At 38.9% G+C, this 23,388-nt stretch overlaps 1 protein-coding gene across 2 annotated transcripts; it reads left to right on the forward strand.

Moving 5' to 3' along the window:
- The first annotated feature begins 698 nt into the window (after window positions 1–698).
- On the forward strand, window positions 699–22,446 carry ZNF287 (zinc finger protein 287). Of its 2 annotated transcripts, none has more exons than XM_012747989.3 (6): window positions 699–958; window positions 2,377–2,892; window positions 3,538–3,635; window positions 5,811–5,937; window positions 6,409–6,495; window positions 16,093–22,446. In XM_012747989.3, the coding sequence occupies exons 2-6, from the start codon at window positions 2,490–2,492 to the stop codon at window positions 17,661–17,663; spliced, it is 2,286 nt and encodes a 761-aa protein (XP_012603443.2). In that variant the 5' UTR covers window positions 699–958; window positions 2,377–2,489; the 3' UTR covers window positions 17,664–22,446. The 2 variants fall into 2 exon arrangements, with proteins under 2 accessions (XP_012603443.2, XP_012603442.2); XM_012747988.3 differs by having other exon boundaries at window positions 2,415–2,892.
- The last annotated feature ends 942 nt before the right edge of the window (window positions 22,447–23,388 follow it).

The following is a 23,388-nucleotide window of genomic DNA, read 5'->3' on the forward strand; positions in this document are numbered from 1 at the left end:
ATCTCGGAAGTGGGCCCTCCCAGCCATCACATCATCTCCGCTGAGGCTACAGGCACAATTGAACCAAATTCATGACCCACAGAATCCACTAGCATAATAAAATAGTTGTTCCTTAAAACCAGTAAGTTTAGGGGGTTTGTTAACAGAGAAGTAGGTAATAGGAAATATGTTTTTCTATCCTTTTATTTTTCCAGCGTTTTATGTATTTTTTAAATAAATAAAATTGATTTTAAAATGTCATGTCTCTTATAAATAACATGTTCTTTTTTCCAATCTGAGTCTCAGAATCAGACTCCTGAGGAGGGACTCAGAACCTTTCACAGCGAATGTTTATGCACAGTAAAGCCTGAACCAGCACCTTAGGTCTTCTGCCTTTAGATCCACACCTTCCTTGCCCCATCCTTCCTCTAGGAACTCTGGCACCCGGCTTTCTCTGGGTAATTGGTGCAAGGCTTCAACTCCCTCACGTTCCCCCAGCTGCTGGTACCTCCCCGACAGCCAAGTTGTCTACCAGACCTGTGCCTGCGCAGAGAAACTTTGGAGTTCCCTTCGAAACCTTGCAGGCAGGCTGACAAGCAAGTCAGAGTTGGGTGGAGGAGGTTGCCATGGAGACAGGTCCAGGGCCAGCGGCCCGGGAGGGGGAGGCCGGAGCTCGGGCTCCGATTGGCTGTGCGGGCGCGCAGCGTTCTCCCGGCGCACATGCGCGGTGGCGCCGAGGCGAGGTCGCCGCGAAGCCGAGGCGCCGTGGGTTCTGGCCGGGCTTCTCGAGGCCGGGCTGGGGCGTGCGGCTCCTGGCCGAGACGCGCTGTGCTTTCCGGAGAGGGGAAGTGGCGGGGCCCGAGGCCCCTGTGCAACTCGGGACCGAGCCCGCCACGCAGGCGCCCGCGCCGCCGCCGCCATTGTTGCCTGTGGCCTCTCGGGCCGCTCGGGCTGCGCGTCGGCCCGGTCCCAGCGACAGGTAATGATGTCAGGCTCCGGGCGCGGGTGCCCCGCGGTCGGTGAGCGCCCGAGCCCGCCCATGCGCGGGCGCCGGTGCTCGCGGCTTGTGGGGACGGGGAAGACTGGGTGGAGACTGCTGTGGAGGGCCCAGCCCCAGCGTGGCGCGTCGCGTAGTCCCCAACTCCCCTGCTGCCCTCGACCCTCCGGCTGAAGAGGAGTAAGAGGGACTGCCAGGAAGGGAGGCGACGGGAGGCGAGGCGAGACTGTCGCATGTGCCCTGCAGGGCCATGTAAACAGCTTTGGTGGCACGACTGTGTCTGAGCAGAGCTCAGAGCTGCAGCCAGGGGACAGGTGGTGTCAGTTCTCCTCCAGGTCAGGCCAGTTCTGAGGTTTTCTCCGGGAGTTCTGGCCTCGACGTATTCTTAAGCAGCTGTCCCCTGAAGAAGTACTTGAAGGGTTCAAATCACACCAACCTCTTTTTACTGCCTTCCAGTCCAGCGGCCTGTCTTCCCAGCCCTCTGGTAGTGAAAAGCTAGGATAGGCTGGCGTTAACATGCGAAGCAGATATATGGCTCATCCTTTTCCCCTGACAGTTCCCTTGGGAACTTTGAGCACTTTATTAAGAAGAAATTCTCCCAGTTTGTTCCAAGTAACAGTAGATTTGCTCTCGTGATATTGAGAGCCAGTTCAGTCATTAAAGCTTTGTAACATCAGTGACCAAAATACTGAAACTTTTTTTTCTGTAAAAATGTTTAATTTTTCTTTCAACAAGTTAGAAGTTTAATCTGTCATTTTGCTCAGATTCTTTTTTTTTTTTTTTTTTTTGAGACAGAGTCTCACTCCATTGCCTGGGCTAGAGTGCTGTGGCATCAGCCTAGCTCACAGCAACCTCAAACTCCTGGGCTAAAGCAATCCTTCTGCCTCAGCCTCCTGAGTAGCTGAGACTACAGGCATGCGCCACCAAGCCCAGCTAATTTTTTCTATATATATTTTTAGTTGGCCAATTAATTTCTTTCTATTTTTAGTAGAGATGGAGTCTTGTTCTTGCTCAGGCTGGTTTTGAACTCCTGACCTTGAGCAATCATCCCGCCAGGCATGAGCCACTGTGCCCAGACATTCTCAGATTCTTTAAATTGTTTCTTCTATTACCATCTTTTTATGGTGGCTCCCCCCTCCCCCACCAACCTCAAGCAGATTGCAGTTCTTTTACAAGTCTAACAATTTAGGGGAAGACCACAGTAAAGCCTGTGCATGTTTATCTGTGCACACTGGGGAGTCTGTTTCTGTGTGTGTGTTTGTATAGCAGAGTGCACCAGGAACTCGAGGCCTTGTGGTCTATTCTTGTGTTTCAGGACCTTTTATCCATCCCTGCAAGTTCTGGGCTCCGCATTTGTAACTAAGGCTGCTAACTCTACCTTGTTTCTGTTCTGCCCTTAGCTATGGCAGTCCCTGACATAATGTCTTTGTGGCTCTAGCATGAGACTTCAAGCAGTTGGCTCACTACTGGAGAAATAAAGGATATCACCAGATTGAGTCTCCTGTCTGTAGCAATGTTAGCCTCAAGCAAGAGGATGTCCAGTTCTTCACGCTCCCAAATCCTTCTAATGCGGAAGCCAGACAAGGCTCAAATTGGACACCACAATGTTGGGAAGGAAACTATTACTTCAAGACTTTTGCGTGACACTGAGACCTGTCGACAGAATTTTAGGAATTTTCCATACCCAGACCTGGCTGGTCCTCGAAAGGCATTGAGTCAACTCCGAGAGCTCTGCCTTAAATGGCTGAGACCTGAGATTCACTCAAAGGAACAAATCCTGGAGCTGCTGGTGCTAGAGCAATTCCTGACCATCCTGCCTGGGGAGGTTAGGACTTGGGTAAAGTCACAGTATCCAGAGAGCAGCGAGGAAGCAGTGACTCTGGTGGAGGATTTGACTCAGATTCTAGAAGAGGAAGGTGAGAATGGTAGAGCAAAGAGGGGAAGAATCCCTGGATGGTTAAAGAAAACAACTAGCGTATCAGAGAGCAGCTCCTTTAGAGAAATTGGGGAGAACAAAAGTCAGTGAATGAGTGAGAACAAGGCTTTAACATGAACTCCATCAGGCGTGGTGTGCCCCTTCCAGATTTCTTGGGACCACACACACATTATCTAAACCCAGAGGAGAAACATCATAAAAGAATAACCACATACAACCAAATTACCCGTGTGAGCCCTCAGAAAGTTTGCCAGCAAAGGTTTGCACCATTTTAATAAATCGTTTGCTTTGTGAGTTGAATTTTACAATGACATACTTCTAAAAAGGTAGGAAAGGTCTAGAGAACATTCCCTTATTAAGAAGAGGCAACTCACAAAATTAACATCATATAAAGATTTAGTAAAAAATTGTGAATTTTGTATCTATACTTAAGAGCTCCAGAGCAAACTTGTTTTTGCAGTCTGCGCGAGCATCTTAGGACACGTCATGCTTTGAAGTAGGAGTTCTGTTTTATCTTTCCTTCTGACTTCTCACTTTAAGAAAGCATGGGCATCTGTTTGGTGAAGGGTTTCCTAGGCTATTCAAACAGGACTAATCTCTGTCATGGTCTCTTTCTCTTCCCTAGCTCCTCAGAACTCTGCCCTTTCCCAAGAGACCCCAGAGGAAGACTCCAAAGGAAAACGTACTTTCCAGACAGGGTGGCTAAATGACTTGGTGACCAAAGTGAGTTTGATTACTCTTGTGGTTTGAAAATACATTAGTGTGTGAGGACATTTTCTGTCCTGGCCCCTTAACTACTGTGCCCCCAAAAGCTCTATCTAGGACTTAAGCCTCAGTTTCTCTTCTTAGTTATCTTGGCCTGTCAAGGGAGGTGACTGTACTGTTTAGGAAATGGGCTTCCATTGCCTTCCCTTGATATGCTGTTCCTCATTCTTTGACTTAAGGTCAGCAAGATTGCATAGAGGTTGAGGGATTGACCTTCACAGCCAAATGGATCTAGGTTTTGGTACCTGGCTCTACTACTGAATATGTGTTTTGGGAAAAAATACTTAACCACTCTTAGCTGAGTTATTCAACTCTTGTAAATAGAATTTGCCTCTTAAATTGTGAGGATTAACTATTATGAGACTTACAGTGAGCCTAGATTACAGTAAACGATTAACAGATAATAGTTGCTAAAATTATTTTTTCTCATTAACAAGTAATTAAAGACCATGAATTCTGTAATATTAATGTTGATCATGAGTCTGTAATTTGAAGGAATAATAATTCAAGCCACCTTAAAGTAAAGATTTACTGTAAAAATATAGTCTTTCTGAAATTAGAAAGCCTTTGGTAACCAAATTAAAATGATAATAGATGATATGAATATATACCTGGAAAACCTAAGGAAACCAAGGGGAAAACTGTTAGAAACAATAATAGAAAAATTGAATAAAGTTACTGCTACAGAAAATGACATGCAAAAATTATTCATGTAAGTATACGTAAAAATCATGTAGATGATAAAATGAAAGATTTCATTCAAGTATCACCCACCCACCCCCCAAAATAAATGAAAATATCTAGAACTGAGCATGATATAAATTTTATAGTACATTCATGTCTTATATCATTTTATAGGACAAGAAAGAAACCTTTACTATTGTAAAGCCATCAGTTCTCCCTAAATTATAAACTGAATATAATTTAAAATACCAGTATGCCTTTTTAAAGATACTGACAACTGTATGAAAAAATAAACATTTAAGAGTAATTTTTTTAACAAAAGAAGAGAGCAAAAAGGGACACTAACCTTATCATCTAAAAGTGCAGCAGTTCAACATTGTGATTGTTGATATCAGTTTTATTTTAAGAAAGACTCTGCATTTCATTATAGAGCATGTAAAAGTATCTTAAAAATTTAAGCCATATCATGTTGAATTTATTCTTAAGGCAAAGCTTGAAAAATAATACCATTCAATTCTGTCATCTGTTTAAAATCCTTTTTTTTTTTTGAGACAGAGTCTCGCTTTGTTGTCCAGGCTAGAGTGAATGCCGTGGCGTCAGGCTAGCTCACAGCAACCTCAAACTCCTGGGCTCGAGCGATCCTTCTGCCTCAGCCTCCCAAGTAGCTGGGACTACAGGCATGCGCCACCATGCCCGGCTAATTTTTTATATACAGATCAGTTGGCCAATTAATTTCTTTCTATTTATAGTAGAGACGGGGTCTCGCTCTTGCTCAGGCTGGTTTTGAACTCCTGACCTTGAGCAATCCGCCCGCCTCGGCCTCCCAGAGAGCTAGGATTACAGGCGTGAGCCACCATGCCCGGCCTTTTTTTTTTTTTTTAAGAGACAGAGTCTTGCTTTATCACCCTGGCTAGGGTGCAAGGGTGTCATTGTAGCTCACTACAACCTCAAACTTCTGGGCTCAAGCAATCCTCCTGCCTCAGCCTCCTGAGTAGTTGGAACTATAGGTGCTTGCCAGCAGGCCCAGCTAATTTTTCTATTTTTTGTAGAGATTCAGTCTTGTTCTTGCTTAGGCTCATCATGAACTCCTGAGCTCAAGCGATCCTCCCACATCAGCCTCCCAGAGTTCTAAGATTATAGGTATGAGCCACCACACCCAGCTAAAACCCTTTCTTTTATGAGATGGAGTCACCAATGCATAGAGTAGTGCCAATTGAAAAATAATAAGTTCTACTTTGTTTTCAAACTTCCCTTTAGGGTCATTGAGAGATTCTCTGGGACTATCTGTATATTGGAGGGGGGTTTTGACTAGACCACTTTCATGGTCCTGCTAAAGCTTAAGATTCTGTGACTGCTCCCGCTCCTGCCCACTACACGTGTACCCATTGTTATCACTGTACCCCTTCCCACTAGTTCTTGAACCAAGTTAAATTATATTTGATATTTTAGGAATCAATGACATTCAAAGATGTGGCTGTTGACATCACCAAGGAGGACTGGGAGCTAATGCGTCCTGTACAGAAGGAGTTATACAAGACTGTGACATTACAAAACTATTGGAACATGGTGTCTCTGGGTAAGGATCATCTGTAGCCCTCCTTCTCCCAACCTGCCCACCAGAGTATCTTTTTTCTCTTAGTTGTTAAAAATGGATTGGGCCTCTGAAGTACTTAGCTGACAATGGAGTCTAGAAACGAGTATCCTCATCTCATTCAGGCACAAAAAAAATGGCTCTGTTTTACTGCCTTTTCTCAAATGAAAAGTTTCTGAGTGAAAGATCATTGAAAGCTATGATACACAGCTGCACAGCACTGCCACCCAATGCTGCCCTGCCCTTCTCTGCTACTCTAAGGGAAGGTTTCTTTGTGGCAGCAAATTTTTATCCTAGCTCTGAAAAGGATGACAACCTAATTCTCTTATTAGATCATGTCCATGAACTATTATTTTCCTGTAGAGGTCTGTCCTCCCAGATAAGTAGAAGTCAGGTAATAAACTTTGAACAACTATTTATCTCCAGGATAAAATTCATTATATTTCTCCTGAATAGGACTGACAGTTTACAGACCAACTGTGATTCCTATATTGGAAGAACCATGGATGGTGATAAAAGAAATTTTAGAAGGCCCTAGTCCAGGTAAGAGAAAAACTAGCACATGAACTTCTTTGCACTTAAGAGTTTATATTCTGGCTGGGCGCGGTGGCTCATGCCTGTAATCCTAGCTCTCTGGGAGGCCGAGGCGGGTGGATTGCTTGAGGTCCGGAGTTCGAAACCAGCCTGAGCAAGAGCTAGACCCAGTCTCTACTATAAATAGAAAGAAATTAATTGGCCAACTAATATATATAGAAAAAATTAGCTGGGCATGGTGGCGCATGCCAGTAGTCCCAGCTACTCAGGGGCTGAGGCAGCAGGATTGCTTGAGCCCAGGAGTTTGAGGTTGCTGTGAGCTAAGCTGATGCCACAGCACTCACTCTAGTCTGGGCAACAAAGCGAGACTCTGTCTCAAAAAAAAAAGAAAAGAGTTTATATTCCCTTTTTTTGTGTGGTGAGATAAGTTTTTTAAGTATGGCCAAGTCATGTCTGCAAAGACATCCCAGCTTATTAAGAACACTGAGCTATTTGGCATTGTTTCCTTACAGAGGCTGTCTCCAGGAAGAGAGTTTCCAAACATCATTTTGATACCTTTCTCCTATCTATTCTTGTTTTATCCTTCTACATGACCTGTAGATCCCATCTCATAGAGCTTTCATTATGCCATTTTTCCCCTTCCTCTATATTTAAACATGTATGAATGCCCCTTAAAAACTTAAATTTCAGGCCGGGCGAGGTGGCTCACGCCTGTAATCCTAGCTCTCTGGGAGGCCGAGGCGGGCGGATTGCTCAAGGTCAGGAGTTCAAAACCAGCCTGAGCAAGAGCGAGACCCCGTCTCTACTATAAATAGAAAGAAACTAATTGGCCAACTGATATATATATAAAAAAAAAAAAAATTAGCCGGGCATGGTGGCGCATGCCTGTAGTCCCAGCTACTCGGGAGGCTGAGACAGAAGGATCGCTCGAGCCCAGGAGTTTGAGGTTGCTGTGAGCTAGGCTGACGCCACGGCACTCACTCTAGCCTGGGCAACAAAGCGAGACTCTGTCTCAAAAAAAAAAAAAAAAAAACTTAAATTTCAAACCTCCTCCTTTTTGAGTTTCTTTATTCTGCCTCCACTTTCCTAACTTATTCCCCTTTTTTGTTTTATAATTATTTAAAAATATAATGTGTTCACAAGATTCAGTAATTTTAAAACTGTGTACGGTCAGATTTATACAGAGAAGTCTCCCACCTATATCCCACATTTACCCAGTTCATCCAACTTCCCAGCATGCAACCCCAGTGGAGATAGATCATGTCCGTGAACCATTGTTTCCCTATAGAGGTCTGTCCTCATGGATAGGTAGAAATCAGGTAATAAACTTTGAACAACTGTTTATCTCCAGGATAAAATTCTGGCTTTATCCTGGAGATAAACAGTTATTCCAGATGTTTGTTTTGCTTTGACTTTTTTTGCATGTAAAGTCAATATAAAAATATTTTTCTCCATTTTTTAATATATAAGGTAGCATACTATATATACTATATTGCACCTTGCGTCTTCTTTGCTTAAAAGTATATCTTCAGCTGAGCATGGTGGCACATGCTTGTAATCCCAGCTACTCAGGAGACTGAAGTGAGAGGATTCCTTAAGCTCAGGAGTTCAAGTCCAGTGTGGGCAACATAGCAAGACCCTGTCTTTATTTAAAAAACAAAAAAACTGGATATCTTGAAAAGTGTTCTAAATGAGCATGTAAAGAGCTAAGAGCTCCTCATTCCATTTTTTATACCTGCATTGTATTTTTTGTGTCTCCTATTTGTTAAACTTGTTCTTCATTGATGGACTTTTGGGTTGTTCCCATTCCTGCTTTCCTCCACAAATTCATTTTGAAAGATTTTAAACCTATAGAAAAGTTGCCGGGCACAATACATTGAACACCTATGTACCGTCCACTTAGAATCATTAATTATACCTTTTTTTTTTAAGACAAGAGTCTTGCTCTGTTGCCTGAGCTAGAGTTACGTGGCATCAGCCAAGCTCACGGCAGCCTCAAACTCCTGGGCTCAAGCGATCCTCCTGCCTCAGCCTCCCTAATAGCTGGGACTTTAGGAACGCGCCACCATGCCCAGCTAATTTTTTCTATTTTTAGTAGAGATGGGGTCTCGCTCTTGCTCAGACTGGTCTTGAACTCCTGAGCTCAAGCAGTCCTCCCACCTTGGCCTCGCAGGGTGCTAGGATTATAGGCGAGAGCCACCATGCCCGGCCTCATTAATGATACTTATTCATCCACTTTTGCTTTATCTCTTTACACACACACACACACACACACACACACACACTTTGTTTTGACACTAAGCCATTTAAAGTTTACAGGCATTGTGACATCTTACCCCTAAATATCTCCTAAGAACATGAACATTCTTCTACATAAGCACAAAAGCATTCTATCACTCTAAATATTTAACATTTATATAATAATTTAATCAAATATATAGTTAAATAGTCACATGTCCCCCACTGTCCCAGAAACATCCTATATAGATATTATTCTCCTCAATGCAGGATCCAGTCAGAAAACACATATTCTACTTATTTATCTCTTGTCTTTAGCCCTTTTAACACAGTGACTGCCACATTAGAAAAAAAAAGTTTTTCCCCTGAGGCTATGGTGTTTTATTAAAATGATCCTTTCTAATTTGTTATTTTTTATTGTTTTCTGTGTATGTGTTACATACAACCCAATCCATGTTTTTAGAATTAAATTGTCAATATTAATTGCAACAATAAGAACATCAACACGATTTTCATAAACTGCTGGATTCTGTTTCATGAGGGCTGGGCTCAAAACTAGCGTGAGTTAAATACAACTCACATGGCAGTTAATGTATTAATTAGAACTGTTCCTAGACTTTTCTTTTTTTCTTTTCTTAATCTTTCATGATATTGACATTTTTTTTGAAGGATCCAGGCCAGTTTTTTTCCTAATGACCCGCAATCTAGATTTGCCTGATTGTTTCCTTAAGATTAGACTCAGGCCAGTTGCGGTGGCTCACGCCAGTAATCCTAGCACTCTGGGAGACTGGAGCAGGCAGATCATTTGAGCTCAGGAGTTCAAGACCAGCCTGAGCAAGAGCAAGACGCCGTCTCTACCAAAAATAGAAAAAATTAGCCGGCGTGGTGGCACATGCCTGTAGTCCCAGTTACTCAGGAGGCTGAGGCAGGAGGATCGCTTGAGCCCAGGAGTTTGAGGTTGCTGTGAGCTAGGCTGACGCCACGGCACTCACTCTAGCCTGGACAACAAAGTGTGACTCTGTCTCAAAAAAAAAAAAAAAAAAAAAAATAGCCTCTCCTTCCTCCTATAACATTTTTATGTGTATATATTATACTACTATGGATAATGGAATTTTTAAAAATTCAGTGTGATTCATCCATTAATTCCTGGTTTTTGTTTTGTTTTCTGTTTTTGTTTTTGATGCTCACTTATCCCAAATTTGGGCAATGGCAGCCCTTCAAACCAAGTCCAACATCTTTGTGACATGTCCTCATTTAGTCTTTGAGCATGCCCTTGCTTTATGGCATAGCAAGATGTTCTTTAGGCTCATCTTGTGCTTGCCTTACACCTGGAATTTCTCCAAGGGATACCTGGTTCATTTTAGTGGGGAATAGTACTTAGAAACCAAGATCTGGGCAATAACTGTATTTACTGTTGTGATTACCATTGCTTCTAGGTCTGTTTACTGGATAGAGCTGGGAAAAATATATGTATGTATTTTTTTTAAGTCATGAGTTCATACTGATAACTCTAATTCAAATCCAACACCACAAGGATATTCCATTTTGTATATTCCCATATTCCATTTTGTATTTCCTTTCTCATACAGTTAATAACCTCTTTTATAACATCAATATATTTACTTTTTTGCTCTATTATGTTACAAAAAAATAGTTTCAAATTTATATCAGTACCACTACTAGTAACAAACTGTCTAGATGAAGTTCAAGATTTCTTTGAAGTCCTTTTTGTCCTTAGAACAGTAAGATTTCTTTGAAGTCCTTTTTGTCCTTATAACACTAAGAGTAGTGTTTTCTTGCTTTTTAATTATTTTTCATTTTACATTTTTGAGTAAATGTATTAACACAGTTCAGAAGTTAAAACTGTATAGAAAGGTATATACTCCCATCCCTTCTTTCCCATTCCCATCTACTCGCTATAGGTAACCATTTTCTTTTTTTTTTTAAGACAGAGTCTCACTCTGTTGCCCAGGTTACAGTACTGTGGTATCAGCCTAGCTCACAGCCACCTCAAACTCCTGGGCTCAAGTGATCCCCCTGCCTCAGCCTCCCAAGTAGCTGGGACTAAAGCATGTGCCGCCGTGCCCAATAATTTTTTCTATATATTTTTAGTTGGCCAGTTATTTTTATTTTTAGTAGAGATGGGGTCTCGCTCTTGCTCAGGCTGGTTTCGAACTCCTGACCTTGAGCGATCCGACCACCTCAGCCCCCCAGAGTGCTAGGATTACAGGCGTGAGCCACCACGCCCGGCCGTAGGTAACCATTTTCATTTGTTTCTGGTATATCTTTCCTATGTTTCTCTTTGCAAAAATAAATCATGAATATATTTTTAAATCTCTTTTTGTGTACAGAAGTAGTATACTATGCATATTCTTACATCGTACTTTCTTATTCCTTTTTTTCTATTTAAGACACTGACTTTGTGTATGTCTGCCAATATTAATGCTAGAATACATTAATTAAACAGGACAGAATATAATATGCCACCTTAGAGTGAATTTCTTCACTTTTTCTAAAAACTTAACTTTGGTCATTAGGTATTATAAGGGTCATAATACTTAAAAAGCTAATTCTTGGCCGGGCGCGGTGGCTCACGCCTGTAATCCTAGCACTTTGGGAGGCCGAGGCGGGCGGATTGCTCGAGGTCAGGAGTTCGAAACCAGCCTGAGCGAGACCCCGTCTCTACTAAAAATAGAAATAAATTAATTGACCAACTAAAAATATATATACAAAAAAAAAATTAGCCGGGCATGGTGGCGCATGCCTGTAGTCCCAGCTACTCGGGAGGCTGAGGCAGTAGGATCGCTGAGCCCCGGAGATTGAGGTTGCTGTGAGCCAGGCTGACGCCACGGCACTCACTCTAGCCTGGGCAACAAAGTGAGACTCTGTCTCAAAAAAAAAAAGAAAAAAAAAAAAAAAAGCTAATTCTTCACTATAATTTGCAGCCTTAGTTGGCAGAATATAACATACGCTTATAGCACAGTAAATTATTTGGGGAATAAAATCGGCACACTGTAAACACTGAAAAAACATACATATTGTAATGGAAATAAACCTGAACTAGAGTCAGGGTAGTCTTCTGGGAGATATTGCCAGTCTGGGATCACTTTAAGTTAACTTCTCAAAATGAGGAGTTGTATAGATCATTGAGAGAGCTTAAGTTGGGGCTGTAAATCTTTAAGAAGGTGCAGTATATAGTTATAAATTTGGGGAGGAGATTTTTCCTCCCTCCAAAGAGCACCAAGACTGAGAAAAGCAAATTCCTTTTTTCCTTTTATAGAATTGAGGTTTCTGGGTTTTGTTTTTCTAGCTGCTGTTTCCATTGTGTGTAATCCTCTGTGTAAGGGACTCCTGTCAACCTCCCTTCTTTGATTGGGCTCCAGGCTTTGTCTTCTACCCCCTAAGCCCCTTGCACCCTCAAGGTGAAGCTTAAGGTCATGAGCATGATTAAGGAACTATGTCAGGCAGCCAGCTTGAGTTCTTGCTGACTCCCTGCCTTCCAGCTTTTATTTAATACTTGATTTTTGGCCTCTGAGGATTTTACTTTCTTGCCAGCTCAGAGGTGTATCCAGTTGAACCTTTGGTTAGGATATCTACAGTGTACTTCAGGAAGTGAAAGCTTTGGTCATTCACAACTAGAATAGTACTCTTGATTTTTAGTGGCCATTAATATCTCAGAACTTTTATAGTTCTTGATGTTTATGCAGCAACTAGACATTCTTTCAGGGTCAGTTCAAATCATACCTCCACCGTGAAGCTTTCCTTGATTACCTGAGTCAACATTGATCTTAGGTTGGAAATACTATACCACTGTCTGGCTTTATTAACCAACAGATGCCACTTCTAACCAACACTTTGGTTAGTGACATATACATATTTAAGCCCTGCTTTATGATCTCAATTTTGGAATTTGTAATAAACTGATTTGTTTTAAAATGTACACGTACAGTAGCAATTTACTTGTGGTCATTGTTCAGACTTGTTACTTTAAGCTTGCTAACTATAACTTCAATACTTCCTTTTCAGGTTTATGTGTAATCTGCCACAGACTGATTCTAATTCCATTGATGTTAGAGTCAGCTTCTGGTACTATGACCTTTTTGTATGTGTGAACCGACCTATACAGTCCATTCACATTCTCAGTCTGTTTTGGAGTGGAGAGTAACAAATCCTAGTTTGAGAAAATTGATTTTTTAATTTTTTTGTTCTATAAAAGTAATATAACTACATACTTAGTACTAAACAGCAATAAACGTAATATAGCCAATTTATTGAGAATTAGAAAATAGAAAAGAATACCTATAATTTCATTGTTGGCATTTTGGTAATGTTTTTCCGCTTCTAATGTTTTTTCATACTAGCTGTGGTAGTGTTTTTTTTTTTTTTTTCATTTAACGCTACTCCTATTTTTTGATGTCAACTATGATTTTTGTATTTGAATAAAAGTAGTCAAAGGACTTCATAAATTCATGCAGTAGAAGGAAGCAAATTAAGTGTCTCCCTCCCCTCAATTATTACCAAAACTTTCTCCCCTTAGATTATCAATATCTGTGTCTGTCTGTAATACATATAGCATATCTTTATACAGATGGGATCTCTTACTCTACATTCTGTTATATACCTGCTATGTTTTTGTTTTCTTTTTTCTTTTTATTTATTTATTTATTTTTTTTTGAGACAGAGTCTCACTTTGTTGCTCAGGCTAGAGTGAGTGCTGTGGTGTCAGCCTAGCTCACAGCAACCTCAAACTCCTGGGCTCAAGCAATCCTGCTGCCTCAGCCTCCCGAGTAGCTGGGACTACAGGCATGTGCCATCATGCCCAGCTAATTTTTTCTATATATATTAGTTGGCCAGTTTCTTTCTATTTATAGTAGAGATGGGGTCTTGCTCTTGCTCAGGCTGGTTTCGAACTCTTGACCTTGAGCAATCCACCCGCCTCGGCCTCCCAGAGTGCTAGGATTACAGGTGTGAGCCACTGCACCCGGCCTGTTTTCTTTTTTTACTTTATGTGTCCTACACACCTTTTCATGTCAATGGTCTCAGTCTTTGGACATTTTATTTGTACCTGGATTTACCTAATTATTTTATCAGTTATCAATATTCCATTATTCCTTATTCTAATGAGTCCCTTACTGATGGGATATAGCTGTCATTTTCAGGGACTGCATACTATTCTATTGAATGCATGTATTTGTAAAGGTATTATACTTTGATATGCATCTTATAAAGTTTCTGAACTATTCAGTACATTTTACTATATTATAAATTATATATTTGATAACACATAAGTTTTGATACTTGCAACTTATGTTTCAAAGGAGAAAGGGGTTGTAACTTAAATTTTCTTTTAAATCATCATACTATAACCATAATTGGCATCAACCAAATACATATTCGACTCCCTTATTACAGCTAGGTTTGGGGTCAGTTTTTTTTTTTTGTTTGTTTTGTGTTTGTGTGTGTGTGCGTGCACATATGTGTGCACTTTCATTTGAGTTTACCTTTTTACAAGTTACTGTAATTTATTTTACCAGTTCAGTTGAGTGGCCACCATATCCAGAGTCTTGGGTTATTTTCTGAAGGCAGTGTAAAAGAAGGATAAACTATTTCCAGAGTTTGCATCTAAGTTGGAAATAAAAGAAATGCACAAAATTGTGAAATACAGTCTTATACTGCATGATGACATTTTGGTCAGCAATGGACTGTGTATACAACAGTGGTCCCCTAGGACTATAATGGAGCATATATAGAAGCCTAATGTATGATACTTGATATTGGTATTGCAAATCAAAGTAGGGGAAATTGTTGATACCCAGTAATGGTACTGGGACTTTTGGGTTTCCATGTAAAACGTATATAAAAATAAAAAGATATATACCATCTAGGTTTGTGTAAGTATTCTCCACAATGTTGACACAGCAACAAAATCACCTCACAACGTTTCTCAGAATGTAATAAAGTGTGACTGTGATCATATAAAGCTAAGTTCTATCATGAGCCCAACATTATATTAGGTTGAACCGTATGAAACTACTGATATTCAGGCATCTTTATGTATTTTAAAAAGGCAGTTTCATATGTGATTCAACCTACTCTGTATTTTAGATTCTGCAAAGGAGTATTTTAGAGGGAAACACAACAGGGCTATATAAACATCTTTTTTAACACATTGACTGCCACACTAGAAAAAGAAAATTTTTTCCTGGGGCCACAGTGTTTTGTTAAAACAAAATGATCCTTTCTAATTTGTCATTTTCTATTTTCTGTGAATTGTATGCAACACAATCCACATTTTAAGAATTAAATTGTCAATATTAATTGTAACAATAAGAACATCAACAAGTAAGATTTTCATGAACCAGCTGCAGGATTTTGCTTCACAAGGCCCCAGGCTGAAAACTAGCCTGAGCTAAATACAACTCACATGGCAGTCAATGTATTATTAGATAGAGAATGTATAAAAGAAGGCCTAAAGTCTGGGATTAGTATGACATCTATAGAAAAGTATGAAGAAGTAGAAGGTAACTTTAAACTTTAAGTTAAGCTGAATATGAGGTATAATAGGAGATTTAGTAGAGTAGAAAAGGCTAGAATACTTCATTATTGAATCCCAAGTGGAGGTATTTTGAACTTTTTTCTTTTTCTCTCTTTAACTTTTATCTTTTAAGACACTAGTCCTTAAACTTTAATATATAGCAAAACCACCTGCAGAGCTTACTAAAACAAATTGCTCAGCTCCACCACCAGAGTTTCTGATTCAGTATGTCTGAGTGGGACCCAATAATTTTAACACATCTGAGATGATAGTGATGTTGATGCTGCTAGTAGGAGGACTGTATTTTGAGAAACATTGTTTTAGGCTGTGGGATATTTATTAGAAATATTTGTGCATACACAATACTCCATGAAATGATGTAGAATTGTAGAAATATGTAGGAATTCCTATATGTGAGGAATATTCCTATATGTATAGGAATATGATGTAGAATTGTAGAGAGTAGATTGGAAGAGAGTGTGATAAGAGTTAGCATGCCTACTTCATGAGCCCATTTTATAAATTAATCCATGAGGCCATCTCAAGTTATCCCACACAGTTTTAGCCATTATTTTCACTTCTCTTAGCTCTGTCACCTGACCTAATCTATTTTATTTATTCTGTACCCATATTGAATAGTGAAGATCCCCTTTTCAACGAGTTAGTCTCCCCTTTTTTTTTTTTTCCTCCTTTCCCAGGCTTTATGGGCCATTTTAATGAGGTTGTCAAAGTTACAGTCTTTGGACATTTTATTTGTATCTATTATTTTGTTTCTATTTTTCCAATTTCCATTCTCCAAATAAAGGAAAACTTTTAAATTCTTTTTATTTCAGAATGGGAAACTGAAGCCCAAGTGTGTACTCCAGTACAGGATATCTCTAAACTCACAAATGATGGAACCCAGACCATCAAATTAGAAGAATCATATGACTTTGATGACAGATTACAGAGGCAAGCAACAGATACCTTCTGGAAAATTCCCACTAATGAAAGAGATTTCATTTTGAAGTCAGACCCTTCACAAGAAGATGACCCTACAGAAGAATATCTTAGTAAATATGATATATATGGAAATAATTTTGAAAAGCATTCAAACCTAATTGTACAATTTGATACCCAATTAGATAATAAAACTTCCATGTATGCCGAAGGCATTGCAGCCTTCAATCATGTCTCACATGGTATTATACATGGGAAAATACTTCCTGGAGACAAGCCTTACAAATGTAACGTGTGTGGGAAAAAATTTAGGAAATACCCATCCCTCCTGAAACACCAAAGTAGCCATGCCAAAGAGAAATCTTATGAATGTGAAGAATGTGGGAAAGAGTTTAGGCATATCTCATCCCTCATTGCACATCAGAGAATGCATACTGGAGAAAAACCATATGAGTGCCACCAGTGTGGTAAAGCCTTCAGCCAGCGTGCACACCTCACTATACATCAGAGAATTCATACTGGAGAGAAACCCTATAAGTGCGATGACTGTGGGAAAGACTTTAGTCAACGTGCACACCTTACTATACATCAAAGGACACATACTGGAGAGAAACCATATAGATGTTTGGAATGTGGTAAAACCTTCAGCCATAGTTCATCACTGATTAACCATCAGAGAGTTCATACTGGAGAAAAACCATATATATGCAATGAATGTGGGAAAACTTTCAGTCAGAGTACACACCTTCTTCAGCATCAAAAAATACATACTGGAAAGAAACCATATAAATGCAATGAGTGTTGGAAAGTGTTTAGTCAGAGTACTTACCTTATTCGACATCAGAGAATTCATTCTGGAGAGAAGTGTTATAAATGTAATGAATGTGGAAAAGCCTTTGCTCATTCCTCAACTCTTATTCAACATCAAACTACTCACACAGGAGAGAAATCCTATATATGCAATATATGTGGGAAAGCCTTCAGCCAGAGTGCAAACCTTACTCAGCATCACAGGACACATACTGGAGAGAAACCATATAAATGCAGTGTGTGTGGGAAAGCATTCAGCCAGAGTGTGCACCTTACTCAACATCAGAGGATTCATAATGGAGAAAAACCCTTTAAATGCAATATATGTGGGAAAGCATATAGACAAGGTGCAAATCTTACTCAGCATCAAAGGATTCATACTGGAGAAAAACCCTATAAATGTAATGAATGTGGGAAAGCTTTTATTTATTCTTCGTCACTTAACCAACACCAGAGAACTCATACTGGAGAGAGACCCTATAAATGTAATGAATGTGATAAAGATTTTAGCCAGAGAACATGCCTTATTCAACATCAGAGAATTCACACAGGAGAGAAGCCCTATGCATGTCGTATATGTGGTAAAACTTTCACCCAGAGTACAAACCTTATTCAGCATCAACGCGTTCATACGGGTGCCAGACATCGTAATTAATTGATAAAGGAGACTTCATTTAGGTTTTACAACATTTAAATTTTATTTTGTACACTGTGTGTTAAAATATTATTCAATAGAAGAAATCTGAAGTGCAATATGATACCACTCAGAAGTATCAGAATTAGTAATATGAATATAACCTATTTAAATTTAATGTGAAAGTTAAGGAAACCTCATTGACTTCTTAACCTTTATTTGATATCAGTTTAATTCATTCTAGAAAGAAACCCTATAAAGGGGTATTCAAAAACTTATAACTCATCAATTCTTACTGTATTTCAAGTACTTCTTTTTTTTTTTTTTTTTTTTGAGACCGAGTCTCACTTTCTTGCCTAGGCTAGAGTGAGTGCCGTGGTGTCAGCCTAGCTCACAGCAACCTCAAACTCCTGGGCTCAAGTGATCCTCCTGCCTCAGCCTCCCAAGTAGCTGGGACTACAGGCACGAGCCACCATGCCCGGCTGACTTTTATATTATATATATTAGTTGGCCAATTAATTTCTTTCTAGTTTTATGGTAGAGATGGGGTCTCGCTCAGGCTGGTTTTGAACTCCTGACCTTGAGCAATCCGCCTGCCTCGGCCTCCCAGAGTGCTAGGATTACAGGCGTGAGCCACCGCGCCCGGCTCAAGTACTTCTTAATGAGGCCTTATGAGTGTAACTTGGGAAAATGTCCATCAAATATAGATTTCACACTAGAGGGTAATCCTGAGATTATGAGAGAAAAAGCTGCTTTCAGGCCTTTATATCTTCCCAGTATTGAAGCCTTAAAATATGCAAAGGATTGCCTCCCCTTTTCCTGTCATGCCATAACTGCCATATGGAGCCAGTAGATTTGCAAAAAAAAAAAAAAAAGCTGAAAGTATTTTAAAGATTTATATGTGACCACTGTTTAATTCCAGTTTCCCTCAAATATTGAATTATTAAAGGAAGAAAAGCTTACTGAAAAATGATGTGCTAGCATAGAAAAACTAATGTGTATATAAAACTTAGACATGTGTACAGATTTAGTCAAACAGGTAAAAAATAAGACACTCCAAGCTTAAATTAATCTTTAAAACATGTTAGGCTTAGTTTCACTGGGTTTTGACATACAAGGTCATCCTGAAGGAAAAGATAGGCATACAGTTCCCATTTTTTTCACCTGACTCCTAAATTCATAACTTAAGGTTTCTCTGTGACTGTTTACTGTAAAAAGTCCATTTCTTCCACTGAAACACATGTTTCTTGAGTACCTACTGTGGTCAGGTCCCAAATTTCCTAATTGGATCCTTTCAGGGCTTAATACAGTATTAAAAATCACAGCTGATTTACACAACAAAAAGTTTTCTAGAGTAATGAGAAAGGACATGATTTTAACTTTTATCATGGAGTAAACATAAGAAATTGCCAAAATGAGTTGCCAAATGCTACCCCCATATCCCAAGACAAGGAAGTAGTGAAAGCAGCTATGTGAGAAAAATAAGTAATGGAAAATAGATTTTTGAGTTCACTGCTCAAAGTGGGTTAGGGAAAAAGGTGAAAGCTTAATGGAGTGAGGAAAGAGAATACATAGGTAACTTATACGTGAAATGTAGTTGAACTTGCTTTACCTAAGAAAATAAGAGTGGCTACATAAAAAAAAAAAAAAGCAAAATTCATCCTGTTTATAAGAAGAAACTAAAAATAAACTGACTGATTTTTAAAGAATAATTGGAAACCTGGTACTCCATACATACAAGTAAAATAGAGATTACTCTTAGTATGTCGGAAAGAAAATTGATTGGAAAAAACATTGATGCAGAAACTTTCATTGGTGCAGTCATCACTAAACAATGATAACTGAATTTTTGGGTCCTAAACAACATAAAACAGAAACTGGCAGGAATGCAAATTGAAATAGGTACAAATACTATTAATATTATAGTTAATATTCACAGCATTCTACTATCTGAATATATGACCATATTCTGAGAACTTAGATTCATCCTGTTCATATTTGTTTCTCCAGTGCCTTGCATATAGCATGTGGTCTATACATATTGGTTGAATTAATGAATAAATTACATAAATTAGAATTGAGTAATAAGGTAGAATTGACTGGCATGGATTGAAAATTGGTAGAACAATACTTTTTTGTACATACATCAAGGAAATATTTAATAAGTATTATTTACTGGGTAATAGGAATTGCTTAAAAATGGAGAATCAGATTTCACGGGACATCTTTGCACAAGGAAATTTTCCTGCACTAAATGAGGGAAAATTGATATATTAATAGATTCTGGTGCCATAAACATCAATTTAAGCATTATTGACCATGCAGCTTCATTTGGACATTACTGTTTATATAAACATCTGACAAATAGATGCTGAAGGAAAGACCTGGGGTGCTAGCATCTTCAAAGTTATGTTGAATGTTTTCTTTAACAAATTGTTGCTTTCCCTTTTCCTCACATTAGTTAACCTTGATGTCAAAGTATCATCCTTCACAAAGCACAGGTTGCAAGATATTCAAATTGTGCTTATTCCATAGTTCTCATGTTAAAAAAAAAAAACCACAGCTGTGTTGAAGATACACTTTTTATTATGCCACTTCATCCCTTACACACACTGCTTTCTCTAGGATGAACATGTGGAGTGTTACAGTCCGTAGCACCTTTCTTTGCATTACTTTGTATTTCCTGCCTTCCTGTGTTTTATGTAAATAATCCATCTATAAAGTCTTCCAATGATACACAGAGGCAATTGATGCCCTTAGAATAATAGTGGAGAATCCTAGATCTTTGTATATTTTTCCATTTTTTACAGTTGTCTGACCCACAAATAATTCAACAGTTTTTAGCAAATAGTCTTATTTTCCATAATTTTCTATTATGAAAGTGCTCATATACAGGAAATTTTAAAAATAAAATGAACTGTGTACCTTCCACCTAGATTTAAAAATTAACATTTTGCCATATTTTTTACTGAACAATTAGAAAATAACTTAGTCATGACATTTCACCTCTAAATACTTAAGCATTCATCTCATAAAAATAAGGACAGTCTTTTACATAACTATAATATCATTACATACCAAAAAAATGAACAATAATTCCCTAATATCTAAAGGCCCTGTCCATGTTTAAATTTCCCCGGTTGATTCAGTCAGTTTTTACTGACTGAATACAATGACTGATAATATTTGTCATATCCGTTTCATCTATCTAGAATAGTCTCCACCTTTGGTTTTTGCTTGTTTTAAGAGAGCAGCACAGTTGTCTTAAAGAATGTCTCACAGTCAGGATTTAACTAGTTTATATGTGGTTTTCATGTGGATTGTTCCTATATTCTGTCAATTAGAAGTTAGGGCCAAAGGCTTGATTGGATTCAGGTGAAACATTTTTAATGGTAACGCTTCACAGATAAGTTTCATATTGTGTCATATCAAAGTGTCATTAATATCCAGTTGACTTACTGTCATTGACGTGACATTTGATCACTCATTTGAGGTAGTAACCACCAGATCTTTCCAATAGAAAGGTAGTTTTTCCTGCTACAGTTTAACAGTGTATGGACTGACACTTTGACAGCTATGAATATCCTGTTTGGCAACTTTACACATGGTGATTTTAGGAACCACTAGTGATTCTTCAATCAGTTGTTTCATGAAGGTTTGCAAAATGCTTATTTTCTAATTCTATCATTCTTTATCATGTACTGACTAGCATTCTCCATGAGAGAACTTTCCCTCATCAACTGGGAATCCACTAGAGGCATGGTCATGCTCAATTCTTTTCCGTTATTTACCAGTTTAGTAGTTTAATTACCAGTGAGGAGTTTAGTGTTATCATCTGCAGTAATGACAAATAAGACAGCATGTTACAGTCAATTATAAATTGTTTCTGATATTCAAATTCTCCCAAATTTGGCCAGTTGGAATCTTTCAAGTAGCTCTTCCGTTCTTTTGACAGTCCCTCATTGGGCAACTTAATTGCCTTCTGACACAAGATATCTTAAGTTCACCTTGTACTTTCAATGCCCCAGACATAGAATGAAACATGTCTCCAGGAATTCCTGGCTCCTTTTAATAGGTAAACTATTTAAAAACCAAGATCTGGCCACTAGGCATGCTCACTGCTACTGGAGCAAGCCTCATTAGCAAGTCTTTGCAACCATTCAACTTAGTCTTCATAAAGACAACTCTCTGCACTCATGTCATCAGTTACATAATATCTCATTATGCAATCAGGGATATAAACTTTTAGGAGGAAAAAACTAAGTCTTGCTAAGCATATACCTAAATTAGAACAGTTCCATATTATGTATACCAGAAAGCAGCAAACTTAACTGCAAGAGGTCCTGTGCCAAGGCTATCAGCAAATTTTACACAGGGATCGGAGCTTGTCAATCTGGCAAATGGGTTAAGTAGAGGGCAATTAAGAGAATGACTAAATGTATGATACCTACTATATTGTGTTTTATTAACCATTACATATCTTGATAACTTACGGTATTTATAAGCTAATAACCCTCCTTTCCCATCACATTTCTTATGGCAGGTTTTTGGTAAGACCTAAATTTTAATCCTGAAGATCTGCTTCATGTAAATCTAAGTATTGGTTTTTCTTACTAAACCTTTATTTGGTCTTTAAAACGTTAAAGCTGTTTTTTCACTGTCTTTTGGTGTCAATTCATTGGCATGTGCCTGTAAATGTATTCTTAGCCCTCTATGTTATTCTCCCTATGGTTCTATATTTCATCATAATTATTAGCCCCTTAGAACACGATAACCATTAAAAATGGCAAGCATGCGCACAACAGTGATATGTGTAAATATGTGAAGTAAGCTTGCGAGCAACACCGGGTCCTCTGCTCTGCGTGGGTGGGGAAACTGAAGCTTGTGATGCTGGAGTGTCTTGCCTGAGGTCATATATCAGCAACAGAATAAGGACTGGAACCCGACAGCTTTAGCCCTTAGTTGAGTTCTTCTTATAAAATAATGTTAAAAGAAAATTCTGAGTACAAATAGTATGTACCTACAATTCTATAAAATTAAGCATTTTTATGAGATTAGAGCACTGAAAGTTTTTTTAAATCCATTTTTCTCTCTCACATACAGTTCTTAAATTCAGATGTTTAAATTAGAAGAACCCAACTCAGGATGCACCTCCCCCTGCCAATTTTTCATCTGTCACCAAGATCTTTCCCAAGTTTCAGAACCATACAGTCATTTTGCTGAAGAATAATCTTAGACCATAACAAAATAAATTCTCATTCCAAAAGTTGAAAAGTAATGATCTCACTCCACTATACATTGACTAAAAACTATACCTGGAGTATTACATTCCTTCTGAGCACCACTATTTTATATAAGCACAGTCATCCCTCAGAATCCCAGAGGATTGGTTACAAGACCCCTGTGGATACCAAAATCCACAGGTGCTCGAGTCCCTGATGTAAAATGGCATAATATTTGCATATAACTTATGTATATCCTCCCATATACTTCAAATCTGTTACTTATAATACCTAATATAACATAAATGCTATGTAAATAGTTGTTAGACTGTATTTTTTTACATTTTATTTTTGTATTTTTTGGGGGGTTCAAATATTTTTCATCAGTGGCTGGTTAAATCCATGAATGCAGAACGTTCAGATACCCAGGGCCAACTGTGTAATACATTACACTAGGGTCCTAGGAAACTGCTGTTACCAACAGGACTCTAGCACCATTAACACGGAGGCAATCAAGAGTGCTG

This window comes from Microcebus murinus, chromosome 18 (genome assembly GCF_040939455.1).
Source record: "Microcebus murinus isolate Inina chromosome 18, M.murinus_Inina_mat1.0, whole genome shotgun sequence".
NCBI lineage: Eukaryota > Metazoa > Chordata > Mammalia > Primates > Cheirogaleidae > Microcebus > Microcebus murinus.